Source organism: Mastigoproctus giganteus, chromosome 11 (assembly GCF_048544385.1).
Source record: "Mastigoproctus giganteus isolate SK-2022 chromosome 11, ASM4854438v1, whole genome shotgun sequence".
In the NCBI taxonomy this organism is placed as follows: domain Eukaryota; kingdom Metazoa; phylum Arthropoda; class Arachnida; order Uropygi; family Thelyphonidae; genus Mastigoproctus; species Mastigoproctus giganteus.
In genome coordinates this window covers 56,013,569-56,039,508 of record NC_143585.1, presented here as the reverse complement: position 1 = coordinate 56,039,508, position 25,940 = coordinate 56,013,569, and the positions used below count along the sequence as shown (strand labels likewise).

Genomic DNA, 25,940 nt, shown 5'->3' with positions numbered 1-25,940 from the left:
AGATACTGACACTGGCTTCAGTTGGTCTGGCCAGTGTGGGATTATTTTTTTTTTTTCTATTCATTTATATATATTTTTTAACAATACCCAATAGCCTAACTAGTAACTACCCTCCCCACATAGGATGCTCTTATCCTACAAATTTAATCCTCCAAACACCCTGGACATTGCCCACACCTCCTCCCATCCCAACACTTTGCCTAACGGACCTACCACAGTAAATCTTTTTGCTGGTCTTAACAGGGCTAGAAGACATCTGCCAGGAATGTAGAAAGGGGAGACCGCACCTAAAGAAAGACATTGAGCTTCTTGGAAGGGTCCAAAGATGGGTAACTTGCCTGGTGAGATCGGCAAAAGGCATCCATATGAGGAAAGAGTTCGAATATGTTGGTTGCAGAGCTTGTAAACTAAGCACCTTAGAGAATACTTGATTGAGGTGTTTAAGGCTCTGAGAGGCATAAGTAAAATGAGTCAGGATGAAATTTTCACAGTTACAAATGATTTTAGAACTAGAGGCCATAAATTCAAGTTACAGGGGAGATGTTTAGACTGGATTGCAGGAAGTTTTATTTTAGCCAGTGAGTTATAAATTACTGGAATAATTTGTCTACATGGGTGGTTGAGGCTGACAGTTTGTGGAAATTCAAAGGTCAGCTGGATAGTTACATATTAACCCCAGGGGCTCACATCTGGTGGGTATGGACTTGGTACACCCAGTGTCCTGAGCTGGATGTCATCATTCTTCTCTTTCTTGGTGATTCCCTTTTACTTCTGACTCTCTCTCTCTCTCTGTGAAGAAAAATTAAAAAATTCAGAATTTTTTTTTGGCTGGTGCAGCAAAAGCCTCAGGCTTCCTTGCACCATATGGCTAATAATAATATTATGGAAGGAGGGAAATACATAGATTATCTGCTGCCTTTTCTTTTATTTTTATTTATTTTTTCTTATTATTTTTTATTTAATTTTTTCTTTTTTGTATTATTTTTTATTTTTATTTTATTTTTTGGTTGGTGCAGTATAAGCCATAGGTTTCCTTGCACCATGTGACCATTGCTAATATTAACTGTCACTCCTACACTCCTTTCCAACAAAAACTACTTCTTTTTTTTAAAAGGAAACTGGTGGTTGGTGTTATTACATGGGCCCGAAGGCTAAGAAGCCAGATGAACAACATAACACTAAATTACATAAACCACATATCATTCATGCTATCTGTCCTGTGACCTTTACAGGGTTCTGTATTCAACACAAGAGAACTGATCATGGTGTTGTGGGAAACGAATGGTGTGACTTGACCCCTAAACAGTATGTACTATGTCAGAATATATAATAAGAAGCTATAGCTATTATGAAAGAAGAATGAATTGATCTACACTGGTCCTTGGTTTAGGAATTGAAAATTGCACAAGGAAGCTTGAAATATAACAGATTATCTCCTGTCATGCTTTGCCATTTTAACATTCCTCATAGCAGTTCTGAATGTGAGAAATTATTCAGACAGGTAAGAAAAACAAAAACTGAGTTAGTTCAAATCTTTTCTGTCTAGTGAAGTTTTGGAAATGTCCCTGACAGCCAAGTCTAGAGGTGCAAAGTCTGTAACAGTATCTTTCTCAAAGCAAACATAATCAGTTGATATCTAATAGACAACCCAAACAGAAATCCACAGAGAGAAAAATCCTAGATAAGTTATTGTTTAAAAGTTAATGCATATTGTACTAGTAAACAGCCCTCTGGCTGTATTTTTAATTTAAAATGTGTACTTTTGCTAGAGAAATTTTATTTCTAATGTAGTATGGACTTTAAAAGAACCTTTTGTTTTTTCTGAAAAAAATCTTGTTCCCCTCCCCTTTTTTGTTGAAGTAATCTTGTCTTCCAAAAAGCTCCTCCTTACAAATGCCTGATCCCTAGCTTTGTGAAATCCAGTTAGATACCATTTCATCAACTAAAGTCATCTGTTTGTAAAAATGGTTTGGACATGCATTACATTTTCTAATGAAATGCACTGCAGACAATGCTATTTCAAACAATGAGTTGGCTTGCATAACTTGAGCAAAAAGTGTTTTTTAATCAGTTAATTGAAGGGAGAAGAAAATTTTTAAAAGGCTACATTGCAGATTCACTTTAAAAGAAAAATGTCCCGTCTAAGACCTGTGTCTTCTAGTTATTTGTATCACAATATTAGCTAATGGTAAACATAGCAGTCTTCTTTAAGTAACTCCCCTCTGATCTGCATGTCTAAGTTTTCATATATAAAGATTAAAAATAAAAGAGAAAGAATTGAAAAACTGGTTAAGTATCAAAAGGTAGTGTGTGTGTGTGTGTGTGTGTGTGTGTGTGTGTGTGTGTGTGTGTGTGTGTGTGTGTGTGTGTGTGTGTGTGTGTGTGTGTGTGTGTAAAACACCCAAAACTGGGCATATTAAAAAAACAAAAAAAAAAAAAAAAAAGTGAAGAAAGAAAATATTTTTAAAAAGAGGATATTACACCATTTAAAATTTCATTGTCAATTGTCATTAAGATTATGTGCATGAAGAAAAAATATCTTATGTATTTTAGATAGTCATGTGAACAGAGGACCATACTACTGATTGATCAGTTGGCAGCCTGGCATTTAGTGTGTGTGTGTGTCCATTAGCATTAGTAGAGGCATATGATGCAAGAAAGCAAGCTTATGCAGCATCAGCCAAAAAAAAAAAAAAAAAAAACCTCTCATTTCACCCGACACCCATTCGTTCAAAATGCCTTAAATCCAGCTCAGCTTTAAATTTATTTATTTAGGCTATCAACTTCCACAACAAAAGATGGGAGTCTGTTCCACCAATCAACTACCATCTGGCTAAAGGCAAATTTCCGCACATCTATTCTACAACTGTCTTTCCTCAATTCGAATCTATACCCCCTCAGGTTCTTAATCTGAACAAGAGGAAGAATCCCATCAGCATTCAGCTTGCTCATCCCATTCAAGGCCTTATACACCTCAGTCAGATCACCTCACAAGTGCCTATTCTCCAGGTGCTGCAGTTTGCAAAAAAAACAAAGGTGTGCAATTTACACACCTTTGTTCCCCTCACCAATCTTGTTGCCCTTTGTACTTGTTATAGCAACTCTACATCCTTCCTAAAATGAGGCCTCCAGACCTGTACACAGTACAACAGGATAATCACCTCCCTGTCCCTGCTAGCAAAATTCCTATATATCATTGACAAGACTCCATGATCTGCACTGCTCAGCAAACTTCATATTTGATTGTACAATTACCCCCATCTCTTTTTCATTTCCACTTCCCTGAGTGCAGTACCACACAGTCAGTACGTTTCTCTTGGGTTATTGCTACCCGTATTCAGTACTTTCCATTTGTCAATGTTAAACTTCAGTTGCCACTTCTCAGCCCATTTGCCCAACTTATCTAGATCCAGTTGGAGTAGCATACTGTCTTTAACAACCCTGCCAACCTTTGTATTATCTGCAAACTTGAACATTAAGCCTGATATACCTCCATAAATATCATTGATAAATATGCAAAACAACAATGGCCCCAACACCGAACCCTGGGGAACTCCATTAATAACATTTGTCCACGAAGAGCGGTGTCTGCTCAACCATCCCTTTATCCATGTAGCAACTTACTCTTAATGACATATCTCTCCAATTTGTACAGCAGTCTTCCATGTGTAACAGTATCAAAAGCTTTCCTGATATCCAAATATATGATATCAAAATTATTTTTGCCATTCAGTTCCTTTGTGACCACATCATAGTATCCAATCAAATTGGTCAGACAAGACCTCCCTTTAACAAACCCATCCTGTGTTATTACTGTTATTACTATTACTGCAGTCTTGGCTAGATGATCCTGCAATGCTTCTTTAACCAGTGATTCCATTATTTTCCCCTAGAACACAAGTTAAACTAATATAGTTACTTGTGTCACCTTCTGAACCCCTTTTGTGAATTGGTGCTAAGTGGTTCAATCTGATTCATCCCTTTCCTTCTAGAGTTCACATAAGTAAAGAACTCTTTGCTCTTTTTCTTTGCATCCTTTGCAAAGATTTCTTGTAATCTGCCTTCACTTGCCTAACTTCCTTTGTAACTTGATTACAGACTAGCTTATATCTGCCACGAGCCTCATTAATTCATCTGACATCCATTTAGGCCTAAACCTTGAACAGTATTTCTTAGTTAGAATGGAAAGCCTAGTAGCCTCCAAAACTAAGTCCCTGAAGGCCCAGGTGGGAAGGAGCAGCAGTGCGTAGCACACGCTTCTTGATTAGACCAGGGTTCGAGCCCGACACCACCAAATATGGGGGATGCGGAAAGGTCAGGGAATGACCGCCGCATGTCCCCTGAGCAATATAGCCTTAGTTGCTAATGGTCCTAAAAACCAAATAACAACAACAACTTTCCATCGCATTGCTATACCTGTATCCACTCCAAATGTTTTGGTGTTAAATCTCCTATCATCTATTAATATTTGCTTGTAAGCAGAGAAGGACCTCTCAACATCACAAGATGTGATCGGGGCAAAATTAAACCCCTAAATGACATTGGGAGCTAGAGGAAGTCCTTCAACAGCCATATCCTCTAAAACTTGGGAAATTTTGCAAAAGCATATCAAAGGAACCTTGTGAGGTACAGAAATGATGAGGGAAAGAAAACGGTACAGAGGGACTTTATTCAAAAATGGCAACATAGCACTGGCTGCCATGATATAGATGAACTGAACCCCATACACAGCTGCTTCCAATATCTTTGTGAATATTGTTTAGACACTGCAAATAATAAGTAAATAAATTAATTAAAATATAGCCTACACAGCATTCTGTCTTTTGGATTTTATTAAATAATAAATTATTTAATAAAATCAATGAGAGCATACGAATTTAAAGCAGTCCTCAAGGTCCAAAAGATTCGTCAGGAATTTTTTGGGAGCAGTATTTTTCCAAGAAGCTTTTGAAGACTGGATTGTTCACTTTGTTCCAAGGAATGTTTGCAGCAACCATTGCTTGGCATAAATCGGCAAAGAATGGATTTGGTGTTTTTTGGTTTTCTGCAGTAAACAGCTGCTGTGTAGTATGCACCCATGAAATTCTCCTTATGTTCGCTTCATGCAAAGCAACGTTATGCTATTGTAATTGGGATACTTTTGCGCATGGAACCTTAAAAATGTATTTATATATTTATTTAAGATTATTTATAAAAATTATTATTTTCCGATTTATATGAAAAAACTAAATATGCATGAGCATTAAATTTGGTATGTCCATATGAAAGCATCCAAAAATAAAAATTATGATAGATCTATTACCAGGCAATTAATTAATTTACTTAAATAAACTAAATGCAACAAGGCATAATATTCAAGAGTTTTAAGATTCTATATAATATTTGGTGTAGATACACCAGAGATAACTCTTAAAGAACAACTACGATTGTTGAAAGCCATTATTTCATGTATCTCATGTGTATCTCATATTGTGCTCTTCCTTCAAAACGAGTTGCCCACGTATTACTTGTCTTACCACCACCCACCAATGAAAAGCCATCTAGCTTTGAAACAGTGCTGTCTGGGTGATGGTACTCACTGAGAATAAGTAACAATAGTCTTCTCTATTGTTACTTATTCTCAGTGAGGTAGTGCAATACATAGGCAACTTGTGAAGGAAGAGCACAATATGAGATACAGAAGAAATGATGCCTTTCACGCTACTATCGTAGTTGTTCTTTAAGAGTTATCTATGGTGTATCGACACCGATATTATATTTATTAATTAATTTCCGTACCCCTTTATCAATATAAAGGGATATTTATATATGCGTTGCAATATATTATTTTTCCATCCATTTGGTATGTGTCTTTAGACTCTTCTACAAAAGAAATCCATTTTCTAAAAAGCTCGATTTTGGCTTCATTTTGCCAGCAATTGAGGTTTCTACTGTATAAAATAAGTTGAACAAATAATTCATTGAACTCAGTATTAGGCAAAACTACTGTAAAGTTTTAAATTATAGCTAAAATGACACTACGGTGTGGTTGTGACTAAAGAACCAATCAAAATAACTTTGGAATTTAGCTGCTCTTGCCCACCAATCCTGGAATGTGAAATGCTCACATCTGGTGAGTATGGGCTTGGCACACCTAGGGTACTGAGCCGGATATCATCATTCTTCTCTTTCTTGGTGATTCCTTTCTACCACTCTCTCTCTCTCTCTCTCTCTCTCTCTCTCTCTCTCTCTCTCTCTCAGGGTAACTGGGGAATTTTTTTTTTTTTTTGGCTGGTGCAGCATAAGCCTCAGGCTTCCTTGCACCATATAGCTAATAATAATAATAATAATAATAATAAATTCCCACGGTTTTTTAGAAATATATTTTAAATCAATTTGAAAAATAATTTGTTGATTATCGTAAGACGAAATATGAAAGTTTTATATCAACAAGTATTAAATATGATATTTCATATTTTTTTGAAATTATGACCTAATTTGTAAAATATATATGATGAAATATGAAATTATAAACACGCATCTTTACGATCCTCAGACCATGTAACATGGACACACTAAGTTTCATGCCTTTATGTAAATGAATATGATAATACATAAAAATCCAAACCCTAGTGATCACTGTCACCCAGTGGTTCCTTTATCTACAACTTCTTAATGCATGAATAATCACTGCTGATAATCAGATAAAGAGTATTACTCCTTCTGGTTGCCTCTCGAACATGTTGCTGTAGAAAACAGTCATTCAATAAATCCACAAAATTCTTGCTAGTGTGCAAGTGACCAATCCACAAGTTCCAGTCAATATCTGGAAAGTTAAAATCCCCCACTATAAGACATTCTGATTTACTGGCCCACTCTATTTCTCTGCACAATTTCTCATTATACTCATCAGCTTCATTAGACCTAAAACACACACCTACTCTCATTTTTCCTTTCCCAGTGCATATGTTACACCAAATAGACTCAACATTGCATTGTTCACCACCACCAACGTCAATTGGATGCTTCCTTAGATTTTATGTTTTTCTTAATTAACAGCATAACCCTCCTCCCTTCCTGTCCTGTCTATCCTTTCTCTACACATTGTACTCCCCAAATTCCAATTCTGCACTGCTTATGTCTGTGTGACACCATGTCTCTGATATGGAAGGAGTGCAAGAATCACTTTTGCCTCTGCCTGCAGCCACTGTTAACCTTTTATTCTGTGTATCGCCCTAAGTTAGTTTTTCGACCCACCTGACACTGTCTCAAAGCATCAGCAAATATTCTTGCACCCTTTCTATTTAAATGTACCCCATCCCTGTAGAAGCAGGGATGGGGTATACTCCATTATGCATAGTTTGTATTAACCATTAAGATTATTTAAAATTTCCACATCATCCAATTTGGTTTGTGGATTAAATTCTGCAATTGCACTGACAGTTCCATTGACCTGATGTTGTTGTTGTTGTGACTGTAATCATAGAAATATTCTCACATATTAGAAATGTTGTAGTGACTAAAGTTGAACTTATGTATTTAGTCAGACAGCCTTCTAGTGAAATATATGGAAATAAGAAAAATGTCCTAATGTTTACTTTAGAGGAAGGGAGAGAGAGAGAGAGGTGCTGATAACTATCATACCATGTTAATAACTATTGATGGCTTATGTGGGGTGGATAGATGGGTTGATTTCATTAACCCATCCATCATAATCATCATCAGCCATTTTCAATCCACTGCAGGATGAAGGCCTCTCCGGCAACTTTCCAATTCCTTTTGTTTTGAGCACTGGCCATCCATTTACTACCCAAAAACTCATGAATTTCATCTATCCATCTCTGCCTTTGTCTTCCAGGTTTTCTTCTAGCTCCTCTTGGGTACCATTCTGTTATTTTCTTAGTCCATCTGTCATCATGTCTTCGAGCTGTGTCCTGCCCAAGACCATTTTAGTTCTTTAGTTTTGATAAGAATGCCCTTTACTTGAGTTTGCTGCCTAATCCATGTGTTTCTCTTCTTATCTAACAGTCTGATTCCCAATATAATTTGTTCCATTCTTCGCTGTGTAGTTTTCATTCTCTTCCATTCTTTTGGTGAGTGCCCAAGTTACACTTCCATAAGTCATGGTGGGGAGTTTACATTGGTTCATTATTTTACGTTTCAGACAAACTGGGATACTGCTCTTCAGTATGTGACTATATTTTCTCAATGCTATCCATCCAAAATTTATTCTTCTCTTAACTTCCAGCCATTTATCATTATTACAGCTAATAATTTGTCCCAGATAAGTATATGATTCCACCTTTTCAATTACTGCTCCTTCAATCATTTCCCTTTCTGTGGCATACTTGTTCATCATTACTTTTGTTTTAGCCATATTCATCTTTAGTCCAAAATCCTTAATGGTTTAGGTACTTTCCGTTCACATTGACTCCTTTCTGCGACCAGTCTAATCTTCTGAAAGCTTCCTCAAGGACAGCAGTAAACAGCTTTGGAGATATTGTCTCCTTGGCGAACTCCTTTCTCGATTTTAAATTTCCTACTGTCTTTGTCTAGTCTAATAAAGGAGGTAGCACTCTCATATATTTTCTTCAAAATCATAATATATGGGGTATCTATGCCTTGTCTTTCCAGTGCCGGAAACATTGTCTTGGGCTGTATGGAGTCAAATGCCTTTTCATAATCCACAAATGCCAACCATAATGGTATTTTATATTCATTTGCTTTCTCCATTAGCTGTGATATTACGTGAAGGTGATCCATAGTTGAGAATCCTGTCCTAAAGCCAGCTTGCTCTTTCGGTTGATTCTCATCAAGTTTTCTTTCTAATCTGTTTGTAATGACCCTTGTGAACAACTTGTAGATGTGGGATAACAAGCTAATTGGTCTATAATTTCCAATTTCTGATTTATCTCCTTTCTTATGCAGCAAAACTATGATTGCATTATTCCACTGCTTAGGCATCACACACTTTCTAATGCACTTTGTGAAGAGCCATGCCAGTTTTTGTGTGATGTCTCTTCCTCCCAATTTTAACAACTCTACAGTAACTTCATCTTCCCCCGGGGCTTTCTGATTCTTCATTTTCTTCAATGCATGTTCTACCTCATCAGGAAGAATATCGGGTATGTTGTATGTGTTGCTACTTTGCAATCCATCTTCCCCAATCCATTCCCTCGCTCCTTGTATAATTCTCTATAGTAGTCTTCTGCTATTTGAATTATGCCTTCTCTTCAGTTTATAAGTATGCCATCGCTATTCTTCAGTTTCAGTATCATTTGTCTTTCTGTATTACTGCTCATGGCTGCTGATTTAAATCCTCTGTTTTCCCTTAATGTTTGTTCTACTTTTCTTTCTTATGTCCTCTCTGAGTCTCTTTCTAATGGCTTTGCATAACTCAGTATCTTCAATTTTCTCGCTGTCAGTGTTTTTCTTGTCATTTGTCGTCTTCAGTTCATCATGACAAGTGTTTCTTGACTAACTTTTTCTTCTTTGGATTTCTTTTTCCCTATAGGTTTCTTGGGCTTTATCACTTTCTGAAAGTTGTAGTATTCTTCGTCGATATCTTGGTCCTGAGCAGTCTGCAGAAGCTCAAACTTGTTCTTAAGTTCCAGTACATACTGCTTTTTCTCCTCCTCTGTTATCTCAAAGACCTTTGTATTATTTACTCGAGTCATTTTTTTCTTTCCTACCTCTATATCAAGTGTGCATCTTACCATTCTGTGATCACTTCCAACATTTACCTTATTCAGGACGGTAACATCATTCACAATATACCTTCTGTTAGTGAGGATGAAGTCGATTTCATTAGTTGTTAATCCATTTGGACTCTTCCATGTCCACTTTCTGTTCACCCTTTTCTTGAAAAAAGTGTTGATTACTGACAGTCCTTGAGATTCTGCAAATTCCACAAGTCTTTGACCTCTTTTATTTCTTTCACTAATTCCAAAATTTCCTATAGTTCCTCTTTCTGCACTGTTTTGCCTTTTTCCAACCTTAGCATTGAAGTCCCCCATAATAATAGTGTAGTGGGTTTTCTGCTCATCTAGAAGAGTCAATTTTGGTGTACATTTCTTCAACCTCTTCATCATCATGGCTCGATGTTGGTGCATAAATCATTATAACCTTTAGCTTGTACCTCTTAGAAATCTTGAGTATTAGTCTTGACACCCTTGGTGATGTACTTTTGAATTCCAAAACCCATCCATATGATACTCTAAAATAAATCTTATTCACGTTAATTGGGTAGTACTGCCTTAAACCATGAGCCCATGACCTACTTGGCTGTTTTAGAGACAGTTGTGCACTGCTTACACTCTGATTGTACTACAGAAATGGGCCCTTTCAGCATCAGTATAACAATGCCCTATGTCTGTAAGACTGGTTTTTAGACATCGATATTAAAGTTGACTGACTGGCTGACTCAGAATGGAGAAATCAACTCCCATTGAACCCCATTTACAGAATGGGTTGGAGTGCTGGATTATGCTGTGGGCAAAAGTGCATTCTTCCAAACTGGCTCTGTCAGCTGATTGCAGAAACAATGGAGAAAAATTTTGGCCAATTCTCTGAAATTGGTAAAGAGCATGCCCAGGAGGGTTGAGGCTGTTATGCAGGCCCTACTTTGTATAATTTTTTTTTAGTTTAAAAGCTCTTTTTACAACCATAGTGTGTGTGTGTGTGCGTGTGTGTGCGTGTGCGCACATTCATGTGCTTTTGATCATATATAGGTCTCAGCTTTTTAAGAAATTCAAAAATTTAAGTACACTAATTCAGAAATAAGGTTTATGATGAATTGAATTAATATATGGGCAATATGTTGTGTTCATTTAACAGGAACTGGAAAACTTGGATTTTCCTTTGTTCGTATCACAGCTTTAACAGTTTCTTGTAATCGTCTCTGGATGGGAACAGGAAATGGAGTAATCATTTCTGTACCTCTTAGTGAGAGTAAGTGATTTTGATAATTGAAAACTTCTTAGCAAAAGTTATCATTCTGCAAAAAAATTAATTTCTTGTTAATTTTTTATTTATTTTTTAATCTTTTTTTACTTTTAAGAAAAATGTATCTATATATATATATATATATATATATATATACACACACACACACACACACACACACACACACACTGGTGTTCAAAGAAAGTGCGTCACCTAGGAATTTCACATTTCTAACCCTTTTTTGTGTTGGTATGTTACATTAATGACTAGCATCACAAATAGAAATATAAACAAAAGATATTTATTAATAGTTGTATATAATAGTTTACCAAAACTGTTGTATAAAGGTTTGCAACCTTTATACAACAGTTTTGGTAAACATGGCAATTATGGCTGAAATGTTATCAGAAGCAATCAGTTTGCTTCAGTTTATCATTTTAAATGGAAAACAAAATGAAAAGTTCACCAGGTGCAATCTAATATTTAGTTGAACCATCTCTGGCCCTGATGACAGCAGCACACCATCGAAGCATTGACAAGATCAATTTCTGAAGAAAATCAACAGATAGTTTTGTAGTACCAAACATGAATTATGGCTTCCTGAAGTTCACAGAGGGTCTTTGGTTCCTTTCTCGCAACTGCAGATTCCACACGATGCCAACAGTTCTCTGTAGGATTCAGGTCCGGGCTGTTTCCTGGCCAGCTAAGAGTTGTAATGGACCATTCTTCCAACCATTTTTTCACCTGTAACAAATTTAAACATACTACTATCGAACCTCTAATGCAGAAATGAAGCTAGAGTAACTACAGAAGTGCCTACTTACACTTTTCGCCCGATGACAAGGAGCAGAGTCGTCCTGAAAGATGCCGTTACTTGGCAGGTTGAAATAGTCTCTAATGGTTGGCAGCAATTTACCTTCCAATATAGCCAGGTATCCAATGGAATTTACGGAACCTTTTATAAACTGCAGATGACCTACTCTGTGATACGAAATGCACCCCCATATCATTTTGCTGATAGGGAATTTCACTGTAGACACCATACAGTCTGGATGGTAAATTTGTCTGTTGTTTGTCTCTCATCAGAGCCATGCAGGTTGAATTTCGTCTCATCCAAGAAAGTAACTGACTTCCACTGCTCTGGGGTCAATTTGACATGCTCCTTACACCAAATTAATCGTGCTTTTTCATTTTTTTGTGTGAGGAGGGCCTCTTCTTAGGATGACGGGCTACAAGTCCATTTTTGAAGAGGTGTCTTCTGACTGTTACTGCACTTGCTACCACTCCTATATGTTCTTCTCATTCTCTTTTTAGCTCAGATGAAGAAGCTTTATGGTTTTTAAGGCATACGCGCTTAAAAACACAGTCCTGTTTTGGCATAGAGACTTGTGTGCGTCTGGTTTCTTTTTTCCTATCAGCAGAACCAGTATTCTTCAGTTTGGAAAGAAATCTACTCACTGTCGACAATATGATGGGAAGAACATCCTTCCTCACGAAAAGCAACAATAGCATGCTTTCTTCATGGCGTCAACTGCACGTAACTCGCCATCCTGACACAAGCAAGGAATGACTGCAACTCTTGCAGAGTGTGCTTATATAGCTGAAAGTATCAGCTGATGCAATATTACATCATCACCTATGCGTGTCAATCTTATCTGATGCAATCTGTAATAAATATTGCCATATACTTATGTTATTCGGACGACAATCACAATTTTAAGGGGTGATGCATTTTCTTTGAACACCAGTGTATATACATCTTGTGCATTTAATCATTTATTTTATAAAACAAATTGAAACACTTAGAAATGTTCAGTGAATCCTGATTTAGACACTCCATACATGGCATTTTCCTAGTTGAACTATATTGTTGTTCCTCTCAAGTTTAACACATGCTTGCACAACCTAAAAACGTTTTGTGGTATTACAATATTCAAAAATGTGTATTACTACCTTTAATAGAATAAACTATTAAGATATTTATTTGTTTTGTTTTTTTTTGTTTAACTATTTTATTATATTTTGCTGATGGTCGATGTTTGTAGTCCCAGGCTAAAAATATGCTAATTGCTCTTAATTTGTGAGTATCATACTGAAATTGATTTGTTTTGTTATAAGCTTTGTCATTTTATCCATTTAAATACCATAATGGGCATATTAAAATAGCCTTAGCCTTTCCAATAGTAAAAGATCCTTTCAAAACTGTAAACATCTTCTTAAACAAAGCTGAAGCAAAGTAATTGATAAATGTGATTCTGTAATTACCAAAGAAATATTCTCAATGAAATAAATAATGTAATGAACGGATGATCCAACATAGCAAAATGACTTTTTATTATTTAACTGAAATAGACTATATATGCTTGCAGTGTCCACCATGACGGATAGTTTTCATGATACATCCTACTTGCCACTTGTTTGGAGAGGCCTGATTTCAAGTTACACTGTAACTAGAGGATTGCTTTAGGCTTCTTCAACTTGGGATGTAGTTAGCCAGTCTTTTTTCCTCCATGAATTATTTCAGGTTTTTTCTACCTGAGCAACGTGCAAATCAGCTTGTGAACTAACATGCCATATAGCCAAAGGATATGTTCTGTGTTAGGATTGGTCATTCACTATGGGATAGTGGTGAAGCGGAAAATGACATGTCATGTTTATAGTAGTGATTACTGATCCCATACTGAACAAAATTGTTTCATGAACTCTTATGGTTATTGCTAATAACTTTATCATGGTATTGAAAACAAAACTTATTTTTTTTTTACGTAACAAATTTTATGTATAATTAAGATTGAAAATTCAATTTAAATTAATGAAATGAAGTTAATATATAGAAGCAATTGCTTTGTAAGCCATGTTGTGATAATTTTGAACTTTAATATTCATATTTAGGCATATTATTTGGTGCTTGCATGTCCTCTAAGATGACAGTGCGATTAGCTGTCATCGTGATAGAACCTTTTCATGAATAAATGACAATAATACTTCACAATAGGGAAGGCTGCTTACATGAAATAATGCAATACTAAGGTAATGTATTGCTGTTGTTAGTTAGTTGAAAAGAATATGAACTTAAATTTGTTACCTAGTATACTAAAAGGATGTATTGTAATGCTCTAATTCCCCCCCCCCCCTGCGCCTCCGTAGCCAGGTGGGAAGGAGCAGCAGTGCATAGCACATGCTTCTTGATTAGACCGGGGTTCGAGCCCGTCACCACCAAATACGGAGTATGCGGAAAGGTCAAGGAATGACCACCGCATATCCCGGAGCAATATGGCCTTAGTTGCTAATGCTCCTAAAAACCAAATAACAATTCCCCCCCCCCCCCAAGCTACTCTACACTTTTAAGTATAAGTGTACTATAAGAGTATAGGTTATATATATGCACTACTCGATGTCTGAAGATGACCATAAGGATCTCCAACCATGCTGCCTGCAAGGCCTTCCGCAGTGCCAGAATAGATGACGGTTGTGTATCCATATGCCTCACTTTCCATTTCAAAACATCCCACAGCTGTTTAATTGAATTTGAGTCGGGAGAATTTGGATGCCAATCAAGATGGGTGATATCTTCACTGTGTTCCGCGAACTACTCATGACATGGTGCATTATCACCTTTGAAGAGCCCATTTTTGTCTGGGAACAAATGTAACTTGGCAGGGTGCACTTGGTATTCTAACAGCTGATGGTAGACCTCATTAGTGAAAATTTGATCTATACACACTAGTGATCCTAGTTTTTGCCAGCAAAACATGCCCCATATTAAGTGAACACTGCCACTTGCTTGTATAGTGGGCACCATGCACAGTTGGTCCATGGACTCGTGTTGCTTGTACCAGACGAAAGGCACCCATCAGTGTGTTGTGCCAGGTATTTGGACTCATCCAACCAGCATACTCATTTCCAGTACTCCAATATCCAACTAGCCTGATGTTGACATCACAGAATTCGCCATCAACAATGATCAGTGGTGAGGAGAGTGTCTCTTGGGTTGGTTGCTGTGGAACTCTGTATGTCTGAGTGTGCAGCACATCGTCATTCAGGTTATTGTTCTTGCATTCCCCATATTGTATTGTGATGTCAGCTGTCACACAGTAATCTGCTGTTGAGCCCATACAAAATGCTGCACCCTTTGCTCAGCACAAACAGCTACCTTGTATTATACTTCACAGTTCTGTCAGTGGCAGGGAGTTAGACTGTTTGACACCATTCATTATTGTCTACCTTAACCATAGTGGTTAATGTAGACAACAAACTGACAAGACGTGCCAATTCTGATCTGAAAGCACCCGATGCATGAGCTCTCACAATTATGCCCCTTTTAAACTTTGTGTTATCTTTACTACATCCCATGACTTCTACTTTATCAGTTTGACTTGCACGACCAGGTGCAAATTACCACTGCTCTAGCATACAAAGCTGTTTGGCTTTTTATATTGCAAGGTATGTAGCATAGTCCGTTACAGATAGTGGTCACAATTCAGTAATCACTGAGTGTATAATGCAGTGACATTATCACATTGCATTTGGTGTGTGTGTGTGTGTGTGTGTGTGAGGGAGGGAGGGAGGGAGGGAGGGAGAAATACAATGTTTGTTCAATATATTTTTGGCAAAATGCCTGTTATTATGCCATCGTTAGGTTAAACTCCTTGAGTTTATTGTGGCATGCTTTTAACTCACTTCTTTGTAAGCAGAGTAATGTGTTCATCATGCCACACTTGAACAGAATGATCAGTAAGCTGCCATTTAGTAGTGCAAATGATGCTTTTCTTTACTTGACCAGTATTGGGTGTAATAAAGAACAGCTTCCTTACAAATGTTCTTATTGGGATTCATATCCAAGCTAATTCCTGGCCACCAGTCTTGCTAATGGAGACAATCCATTATATCTCCTACAGTATGACATGGAATTCCATTCTGCATGGAAATGCCACTTTTTTTTTGGGAAACCACTTCGTTTTTGCAATTGCAGGCAAAACTGTATTCCAAATACCCAAAAGTGATGGAATATGATTAATGCTGTTGATTGTTTGGCAGTGAAACAAGGGATGCTTCTTTAATATTCCATAATAATAAGACAATAATGTAACATTATGTGATATTTATTACATTACTGAATAATTTAATAAACATTACATATACCATTACTACAGTACCAATAATACTGTTATTCTGTAATTCTGTATTTAAACATAATTGTAGGATAATGTTACATAACTTGAATATATATGTACAATATATAACATGAAAATGTTATATGCAATCCCAACGAAACGATTCTGATTACTTACTTTGAAAAAAAAGTGGGAACAAACATATACGAGGATCACTTGATTTAAAAAAAGGATGAATGACTAAATATTAATTACAAATAATTAAAAACAAACTTTCGGTTAATGAAATTTACAGTGAAGAATCTGTTTAAATAGACATTCAGTGTTTACTGAAGTGTGACTAGCCTATCCATAACGGACTGTGCCACTTAGCTCACAGTACAAAAAGCCAAACAGCTTTGTACATTAGAGCAGTGGGAATTTGCATCTGGTTGTGCAAATCAAAGTAATAAAGTAGCAGTTATGGGATGGAATTTTAGATTGTGAAGACTTTAATGTTTTTTAAAATTTTCAAATCAATCCTTACTAGCCTGAAAGACGTCTGCGTTGGATTGACCGGCTTCTTCTTCTTCTTGTAAGAAATTAAAAATTTGCAGAGCTTTGGCATGAATAACATATGAACTAAGATGCATTCTCTTTTGATTAAGATCTATCCAGAAAGAAAGTAATTTTTCAGTTTTCTCTAATAACAGATTTCTCACTTTTGTAGTGCTTTTTGCAGCCAATGATGTGGAACAGATAACTAAACTTTCAATTTTCTCAGCAATTTCCTTAATTCATCAAATGGTAGATTCATTTATGCTGTATTTCTTGGCCAATGTCACAACCTTTTCACTATTTTCTAACTCCTTAACGATTTTTAATTTTTCCTCTAAATTTAAAATGTTTTTTGTTGTAGCTTTCTTTATTTTAGGCACTAATTAAACACACACTTTATATAGACAAGAAATATTAAATCAGCAAAAGCAATGCTTACCGATTAAAACACTTTACATTGCATAAACCAGAAAAAGATTCTGTCTGAACAGCTAACATAGGATAACTGATGAAGGGGGTTCCCGAACAAGGAAGTTTTTTCAAAAATAACCGGACAAACACACCACTGTTTATTGCTATGTTTGGTTATAAGAATCAGTTAAATAACACCTTTGTGATATTTTTCTAAAGCACATTTCTTGAGGTCACGACCATAAAACAAAAACAATTTTCACTTTCCAGTTTATTAGGCTTTTATGTTAGTTTATTATAGTGAAATGTATGATTTTAGATTATTATGGTGAAATGTATTTCTCCTTCAGTGAAATCTTCAAACATGTAAAAAACATAAATAATTTTCAAAATCTGCTCTTCATTCCTATTTTTGAAGCTTCGTAAACAAAAATCACATAGGTAGCAAAACTCATTGCGCAATCTAAAATCGTGGTAGTAAATACCTGACCGTGCAATAGCAAAACGATGCAAATCAAGTAATGACTGTACTTGCAAGTACATGTATGCACGCAACTATTTTCACTCTTAGTAACCGTAGCACATCCCATGAATTTGCTTTTCTATGAGGGGTTCCATTCAAGTCTTGAAAACCGTGATTTTCCCCCCCCCCCAGGCTAACAGTTTTCTGACCTACCTAACACTGCCTCAGTAGCATAAGTAAATATTCTTGCACTCCTTCTATTTAAGTGTCTCCTTACATGTATATCAACTCCTAACCAGAGGAATTGGTTTCAGACTTTAAAATAACATGTCAAAATTCTTTAGTAAAAAGTAGCAGAGTATGTTTTTAAAGAGAATTATGAAGATGTATGATAGTGGTTAGTTTACTTTTACAGTTTGGCTGCACATACATATATATATATATATATACATACAGGCAACTTCCATATAACACGGTACTTCTACAACATGGTTTTGCTCTACCACAATTGATAAATTGAGGCAATCCTCAATTTATCAATTGTGGTAAATTGAGGATTGCCTCATATATAAAACACAGTACTTATATAGCATTGATTCGCTCTAATGCAGTTAGAGAATTTGAGTAAACCTTGCATAACAGTGTATTTTTGAGCTTTTGTGCAGGGAAAACCCTGCTATTATGTTGAATGTAATTTTTCAACATTTCCACTCTTTTTGAATCCCTAACTAACTGTTGACTCCGCTAGTCAAAAAAAATTATTGGAAAATCCCTGTATTTTATTTTGTTGGAAAATTCCCATGTTATGGTCTGTGCTATTGAACTTGTGGAAAAATCTATATTTCAAGGTTTCATTTTGGTTTTGTGGGACCTGAAGCTTATACAGTTTTTGGGGTCCTCTTTAAGGAAAAGAATTCAAAATTAGTTATGAAAGTGAATATTTATTTAGAATGAGACAAGAAATTACAACAAATTGCACATTTAAAAAAAAAAAAAAAAAAGCTGATAAATGCTACAAAGGTCACAAAATCCAGAAAGATATGCTTATTAACTAACTGCCTTACACACCTCTGTAATGCTTTTTTCCTACATCTTTGATCGCCTCTTCATGTGATGATTTTGTAAAATAATTTTCTATAGAGAGAATGAAAAGATAATTTAGTCTTTTCTCTAGCATGGCTGATTGAATTTTTTTTTTTTTTTTATTGATATTTTAGAAAAGTTTCTTTTAGCTTCACAACTCGTGGTAATATCATGTCATGTAAATTTTTAGAATTGTCAAATTTGGGAAAACCTCTTTCAAGTTTCTTTTATATGAGCTGTAAGATTTCAGGGCATTTCAAAATTTCTTGTGCAGTGACTAATCTTAAATACTCTGAACTGATGACACTAACCAATTTGTCATCGATGCCCTCATTGTAGTGGCATATTATGAGTTTTATGTTATTTTTGTCGATGTCAGTATTTTGTGTCAAATCAGCAAAAATTTAAAGCTTTTTCCATTGTGTTCTTATGATTCACCCCTTTGGATTTTCAAACAGTCCAAGAGTCTATTCATGACATCTATTCAAAATTTATATCTTCCTCTTAATGAATTACTGCTTTTGGTATGATCTGAAAATTTGTTACAAATCGCTTCTCAATGTCAGAATAATTTCTATTGATTTCATCGCTCATCTTATTATTATGGTGCAGGGAAGCCTGAGGCTTATGCTGCACCAGCCAAAAAAAAATTCTGAATTACCCTGAGAGAGTCAAAAGTAGAAGGGAATCACCAAGAAAGAGAAGAATGATGATATCCTGCTCCAGCTCAGGACCCTGGGTGTGCCAAGCCCATACTCACCAGATGTGAGCTCCTGGGGTTATTTATCATTTTTGATTCTTATTCTATTAATTTTTTATTTGAATTTTCTCTCAGTTCTTTAAAAATGAATTTAAAGATGACAAAAGAAGGTACCTTTCATATACATCCAAATCAAGGGTCTGTAATTTCTCACTTGTTTTATTCACTTGATTTTATTTATTTAAGGACTCTAAAATATATTTTAGAGTCCTTAAAATGTCATTGTACCAAAGTTTGCTAGGCTTTGAACAGCTTTATAATGGACAGACCATCTTGTTTCCGTTAGACTCTTTAAAGAAAAATCCAAGTTGGCAGGTGTTTAAAATACTCCATCTATGAGATGAACCCAAAAAGAAAACATATAACCATTGCAAAATACTGAAGTAGTTAACACCTTCAGGCACTGTGGAGGTAGCTTGTCCTCCGACGGGGTGTATAAGGTGTATTGAGGTGTATAAAGCCTTGAATGGTTTGAGCATGCTCAATGCGGATGGGATTCTTCCTCTTGCTCAGAATAATCGCCTGAGAGGACATAAATTCAAATTGAGGAAAGGCGGTTGTAGAATAGATGTGCAGAAGTTTGCTTTTAGCCAGCAAACTTCCATCTGTCATTGTAGAATTTGATAGCTTAAATAGATTCAAGGCAGAACTTGACAAACATTTGGAGTGAATGGATGGGTGAAATGAGCGTTTTTTTTTTTTTTTTTTCTTTTTAGCTGATGCTATATAAGCTTGCTTTCTTGCATCATGTGCCTTTGCTAATGCTAAAAGGAATGAGCTGCACACAGCACATATTCTGCATACTTATCAATGTTTTTAAAGATTGCTTGCAGCCCTTTGTTCTTACCTTTCATAACAGCTGCATTGTCATACAACTGACCAAGAATGTTGTCAGTGACAGGTTAAATTGTCCAGAACTTGTTTCTCTTTGTTGAATAAAGTCACAGATAGAAGTGTGACAGAGAAGTGTAAAGAGACAACAGTTTTTAACCGATCGTGGTTAAAATAACTTACTTCTGCAAATTTTACAAAAAAATATGACCATGTGAACACTTAGCTAGACCCCTCCCATGGCCTTGGAAGGGGCCCATGTAAATGAGGAGCCCTAAAGCTTAAGCTTCATTAGCTTCACGATAAATCTGCCTCTGAATGTGTTATATCCTGCAGAAACTTAAAAATAATAAAAAAAAGTCCAGTTATTGTCAGCATTGAAGATGTCATTCTAGTTATGTCGATAAAATATTTTTATTTTTTTAAATGATTCTCCTTCCATTCCTTCATAGCTTCAGTGTCAGCAACTGCATTTTCACTGCATACTTTTTTGAAAGGCAGCCCATGATGAGTCTTAAATTTACAATATAAATTATTCTGCTAGTTAACAAGATTAAATCACCATATGCATAATGCAGTTGAGGTGCTTTATCCTTGCAGCATATACTATATATAAAGGATGTTTAAATTAAAATGCACTGGGGTTTACTTGCTTTGTTTTTAGGTTTAGACTATTTGTTGACCATTTTGGCATGTTTGGCTGAAATTTTTAATTTGCCGTTAAATTGGATTAAGTATTACCAGTTTAATTTCAATTTTACCTAATCAACTGCTTTTTTCCTTAAGGGGAAAGTTGTTCAACATCCTCAGTTTACTCTAAAAATTTCATTGGTGAATTTGTGAATGTAAACTGATTTTATTTGAAGAAAAAACACAAACAATGGTTGTGTGAAGTGGTCACTTCTTAATAGGCATGTTTTGCTATGTCAAACAGCTAGTTGTATAAGGCAGTTATGTGTCACATCTCTTGCAAATAGTATTCAAAAGAATTATTAAAAAAAAAACTTCTGGGGTGGTGGAAAGCAGCAATTTAATGAAATAGAAGTTTAAGGGAAAAAAAAAAGTGCAATAATTAATTCATTTATCAGGAAATAACCAAAGAAAAAATGAAATGGAGATGACATTTCAGTTCCTAACTTTGCGATTTTGGACATTTGTTATCAGAGATCAGTTATCAGTAACATTCAACAACGTTGTATGGCTGCTGCAATTATTTCCACAAATTAAAGGTACCAATGGTAATAATTTTAATCTGATAACATTTATTTATTTATATATCGTATGGCAAGTATAGTACATGCATATGGCAAGTATAATACATAGAATAAAATTACATGACTCAAGAATGATAGATATAAAATTGAATAAAACAAAAGTCACAAATGAACATTTAACTTATTTAAATAGTCAATTGCCGCATCGGTCGCCATCAGGGAGTCTCCAGGGTTTCCTTTGTAGGCTCACAAGGCACAATCCTCTATTATATGTTGAATGGTCTGTCTATCAGCTCCACAGTCGCATGTCTGGGAAGAAATTTTGACCCACTTATGGAGAAGGTCTGCACATCTACCGTGGCACATTTGTGCCCTGTTTATTGCTAGCCATATCCTACGAGGCTGGTCAAAACCAGGTGGTGCTTCGGAGATACAAGGCATGGTATGACATCAAAGTGGGGAGTTTTATAACCACTCTTACATCCAGTTGTCCAGAAGGTTGAAGTTGGCTTGTTGCAATGTTTTTGCCATCAGGAATGGTGGATGTCTGGAATGGAGCTTGTTTATTCCTAGGTCTCGGATGTCAATTTATTGGTAGTTTAGAATTGTCTATTATTTATTTATTTTTTTTTTTTTTTTTTTTGTATTCTCTGATGAGAGCACATTTTCTTCGGATATCTGTTGGCGGGATGTGGCTCGAGATGGGTAGCCAAAAGGTAGGAGCGGACCTGATTGTTCCAGTTATAATGCACGTGGTGTTATTTAGCTGTACATCCACCTTTTTTATGTGGTTACTGTTAACTAGAGCACAGTACCCTGCAGCTGAGTAGAAGGCCAAGAACTGACACGCATAACGTTGAACTAGAAAAACCCCATGTGGTACCACATAACTTTTGCAGAATAATATTCCTTGTTTTGAGTTTTTCTGCAGTTCTTGACAAGTGTTCACTGAAAGATAATGTTCAGTCTAGTGTAAAACCCAAATATTTCGGATATTTGTTGTGTTTAAGACTGGCGCTCTTGAAGATTGTTCAGCTCTCTAGCCGCCATCTTTGTTATTGAGATGGAAGCAAGATGCCTCAGTCTTGGCTGCACTAGGTTGTAGCCTCCACTTTGGGAAAACATTTTCCCGGGTGGTTAAGTCAGTTGCAGAGCCAGAACTAGGGTGGGGTGAGCGGGGTGCCAGGTGCAGCATTTTAAGGGTGCATTTGACCAGTTATTAAAATTGCTTCATTTTTGATTTAATTATAGTTGGACCTGTATTTAACGAAATTCTTTACTGAGAATTTTTTGAATTCCTTTTGGTAATTAAATTTAAAAGTTTTCGTAGAACTGAGTCAGAGTATGAGTCCCCTCAAATTGTAAAAAATTAAAATAATAATCATATCATGCTGAATCCCACATCTTGGCCATCAAATATTTCTGACAAAATAAGATGCTTTTTAATAGAAAATGGACCAGATCAAGCAAAGATTAGGATTTTGTTATTCTTTATCTGAGAACAATGTCAATTTTCTGTTGAATGGTTTGAGAAAAAAACTTGCTAATGGTGAATTTTAGACAGAAATTGGCTGATTTACTCCAAAGAAACTAAATCTTTGTATTGTTTCCATGCATTTTATTTGGAACTAATAAAAACACTGACAATGTGCCTTTCACTAGTCAATTCACAGAAAGCCTTTTTTCCTCTTGGAAACACTTATATAGATATATTCCAAATCACAAAAATTTGTTAAAACACCATGAACAATTTCTAAAATGTAAATCAATGGACATGAGTCTAAATTCTGAACTTATTAATGATGCTCTACAAAAAGCAATTTTAACAGAGAAAGAAAAATGGAGAATTTTAAAAATTATTCTGGGCACAAATGATATATTAAGGAGTCCTTATGTGCTATGATGTAATGACTAGATCATAGATATAGCTTAGCTTAATTTTCAGCACTCACCTCAGTAATCCACTTAGTTTGTTGAAAGATTCACCACGTACATAGTAGTTATGAAATTTTTAGCAACTTAAAGAAATTATAAATTTAAAAATTACTAAACTATGAGCTTTAAAGATTTGCCTAAGAAAGGAAAGTGCACCTTCCATTATATGATTGTCTAATTAGAAATTATGTATTAAAATAAATTAAAGTGAGATAAACAGCTAATTGCCACGCATGAGTGACTTTCGAAATCGTCTTCAGTTAGCTATGGTGGGGAGAGAAGAGCAGAGCATGCGAGGTGTGTTATATACTGGCTAAGTGCATTTCAGTGCACATGGAAACTTTATACATGCTAAATTCCAAATGGGGGAGAAGTTGGTTGGAGTCTTTTTATTTAATATGTTGAACAATGTGTGGCACTTGAACCACTCAATGACGAGGGCTTCATTTTGAAGAATTTTATAACTGGAATTTAGTTTAACTACTGTAATAGCTGAATCGATGAGTGGGTTATGATTATAAGATTGAACCTGTGTTAGTTCTGTACTTGATAAGTTAGATTTGAAGCTATAAAAGTGGTAGTATGCACGTGTGTTAGAAATTTTTGAAGTCCCAAATTTTGCTGTTGTACTGCCTATGTAACATGCTTGACAATCCGATTGACATCTAATCAAATATATAATGTTATTATAATCCTGTGTCCCATATTCATATGTTGTCTTGTATGAATTAAATTTAGAACTTAATTTATAAGATGTAAATATTAATTTGATATCTGTATCCTTAAAAACCTGTTGAAGTCGTCTAGCGTATTGTTAATGGTATGGGAGGGCAATAAAGGATTTGTGTATCTTATTCACGTGATTATTAATTTTGCTAGTGTTATTAGTACTATTATGGACTTTAGTAATGGTTTCTTTTATTAGTTGTAATGGGTTGTAATGGATAAATTTTTTTGGTGGGGTATTGTAATTCTACGGTTAGGTCTGTTTGTGTGTGACTATATTTGATAGCATTATATATCTGATTATAGAGAACTGCTTTTTTGATGTATAGAGGATGGTGTGAGTAGTAATGTAAGAACTTACCTGTATGTGTGTTCTTTCTGTATATTTTGGTGTCTAAAATTGTACTGATTTTGTATATAGTGAGATTTAGAAAATTTATTTTATTATCGGTTTCTACTTCGAGAGTAAATTTGAGTCTCTCATGTGTTATATTAAATATGTTAAATAAAGTGTCAATAAAAGTAAAAAAGTAAAGTGCAGCCATTATCAACCCACTGCAGGATGGAAGCCTCCTCAACAATTCATGTTGAAGGAAATGGACCATAATCTGCCACGCTGGTCCAGTGCGGGTTGGCAGATCGACCGTATTCAGCAGTCAGGGGCTTGAACCCCGGTCTACTCAAAGAGCGTACGCTACTGCACTCCCGCTCCTGCCCACTCGGCTACGGAGAGCTTAAAGTGTCAATAGTGGTTTTTTTTTTTTGCCCATTAAAAGGATGTCGTCCGCATATCTCATATACAATTTAATACCTGGGGGTAAAGGTTGAAGTATTTTTTCTTCAATAGAAGCGAGGTAGATTTCAGATAAGGGGGGCAGAGATACCGAGGCCCATAGGAAGGCCAAAAATTTGTTCATAGGTGTTATTTTGAAATTTAAATTGTTTGGCATTAAGTAACAGTGACATGAGCTCTAAAATGTCATTAATGTTTAAGTCAGTACGTTTTGTCAAAGTGTCGTCTTTAATTAATTGTTCTTTAAGAGCCAGTAGCATGGTTTCAATGTGCATGTTAGTATATAGGGAGGTGACGTCGAAAGACGCGCGAATATCATTTTCAGATATGGTCACGGAAGTTATATGTTCATGTGCCTGTTTAAGTACAGTCAGTCCTCGTATAGCACGATAGTTGTGTTCCTAGAAATCCTCGTGCAATGCAAAATCGTGCAATATAAACAACAGGCCCTATATGGGAAAAATAGGAATTTCCCCCAGTCAGCGAGCTTCAAGGGCACAAACTGAAGGAATTATCTATCACAATCAGGGGCACCAGGAAGACATAGTACCCCCAGGCGTCAATGACTCTCGTTACCCTACTGAAAGATTGACTACTTGCATATAATGGGGGCCTACTTATAACACTTTTGCCCCAGGCATGGGATTGCGTAGCTCTGGTCAGTTGTTAGGATCCCTTCTGTTTTTTCGATTGATTTGTGTCTCGTTGCTATTGCCCAATCATTCGCGTAACCAAACTTTCTGGAACAAGTCTCACGCATGTCTGCAGTGTAAAAGCTAAAAAGTAATGGAGCAAGGACGGAACCTTGGGGTAGGCCATTGCTGAGTTTCTTTTTATTGCTCGTGTGTTCCCATTATCACCTGGAAAGTTCTATTTGTGAGCATGTTATCAATAAGTCTGGCAGTTGTTTTGCAGGGTATTGCATGTAGTATTTTATATTAAGCCGTGTCTCCAAACAGTGTCATAAGCTGCAGTTAGATCAGTAAAGACCATTGAGGTTTTCAGTTGTTTTTGAAACCCTGCCTCATTGTATGTTGTTAGAGAAAGGACTTTATCTACACAGCTTTGATTTGGACAAAATCTTGCTTGTTCGATGGGAATCTTTTCAAATATTTTGAGCTGATCTTGTTGTAAAGTAGCCTTTCGAGTA

At 35.9% G+C, this 25,940-nt stretch overlaps 1 protein-coding gene across 1 annotated transcript in view; it reads left to right on the top strand.

Moving 5' to 3' along the window:
* Nucleotides 1-25,940, top strand: part of LOC150078024 (C-Jun-amino-terminal kinase-interacting protein 4-like) — a 518,865-nt gene that overhangs the window by 440,874 nt on the left and 52,051 nt on the right. Inside the window, exon 25 of the mRNA XM_090385183.1 lies at nucleotides 10,816-10,929. Coding sequence (XP_090241309.1) covers nucleotides 10,816-10,929 — 114 coding nt within the window. The remainder of the gene's footprint in view (nucleotides 1-10,815; nucleotides 10,930-25,940) is intronic.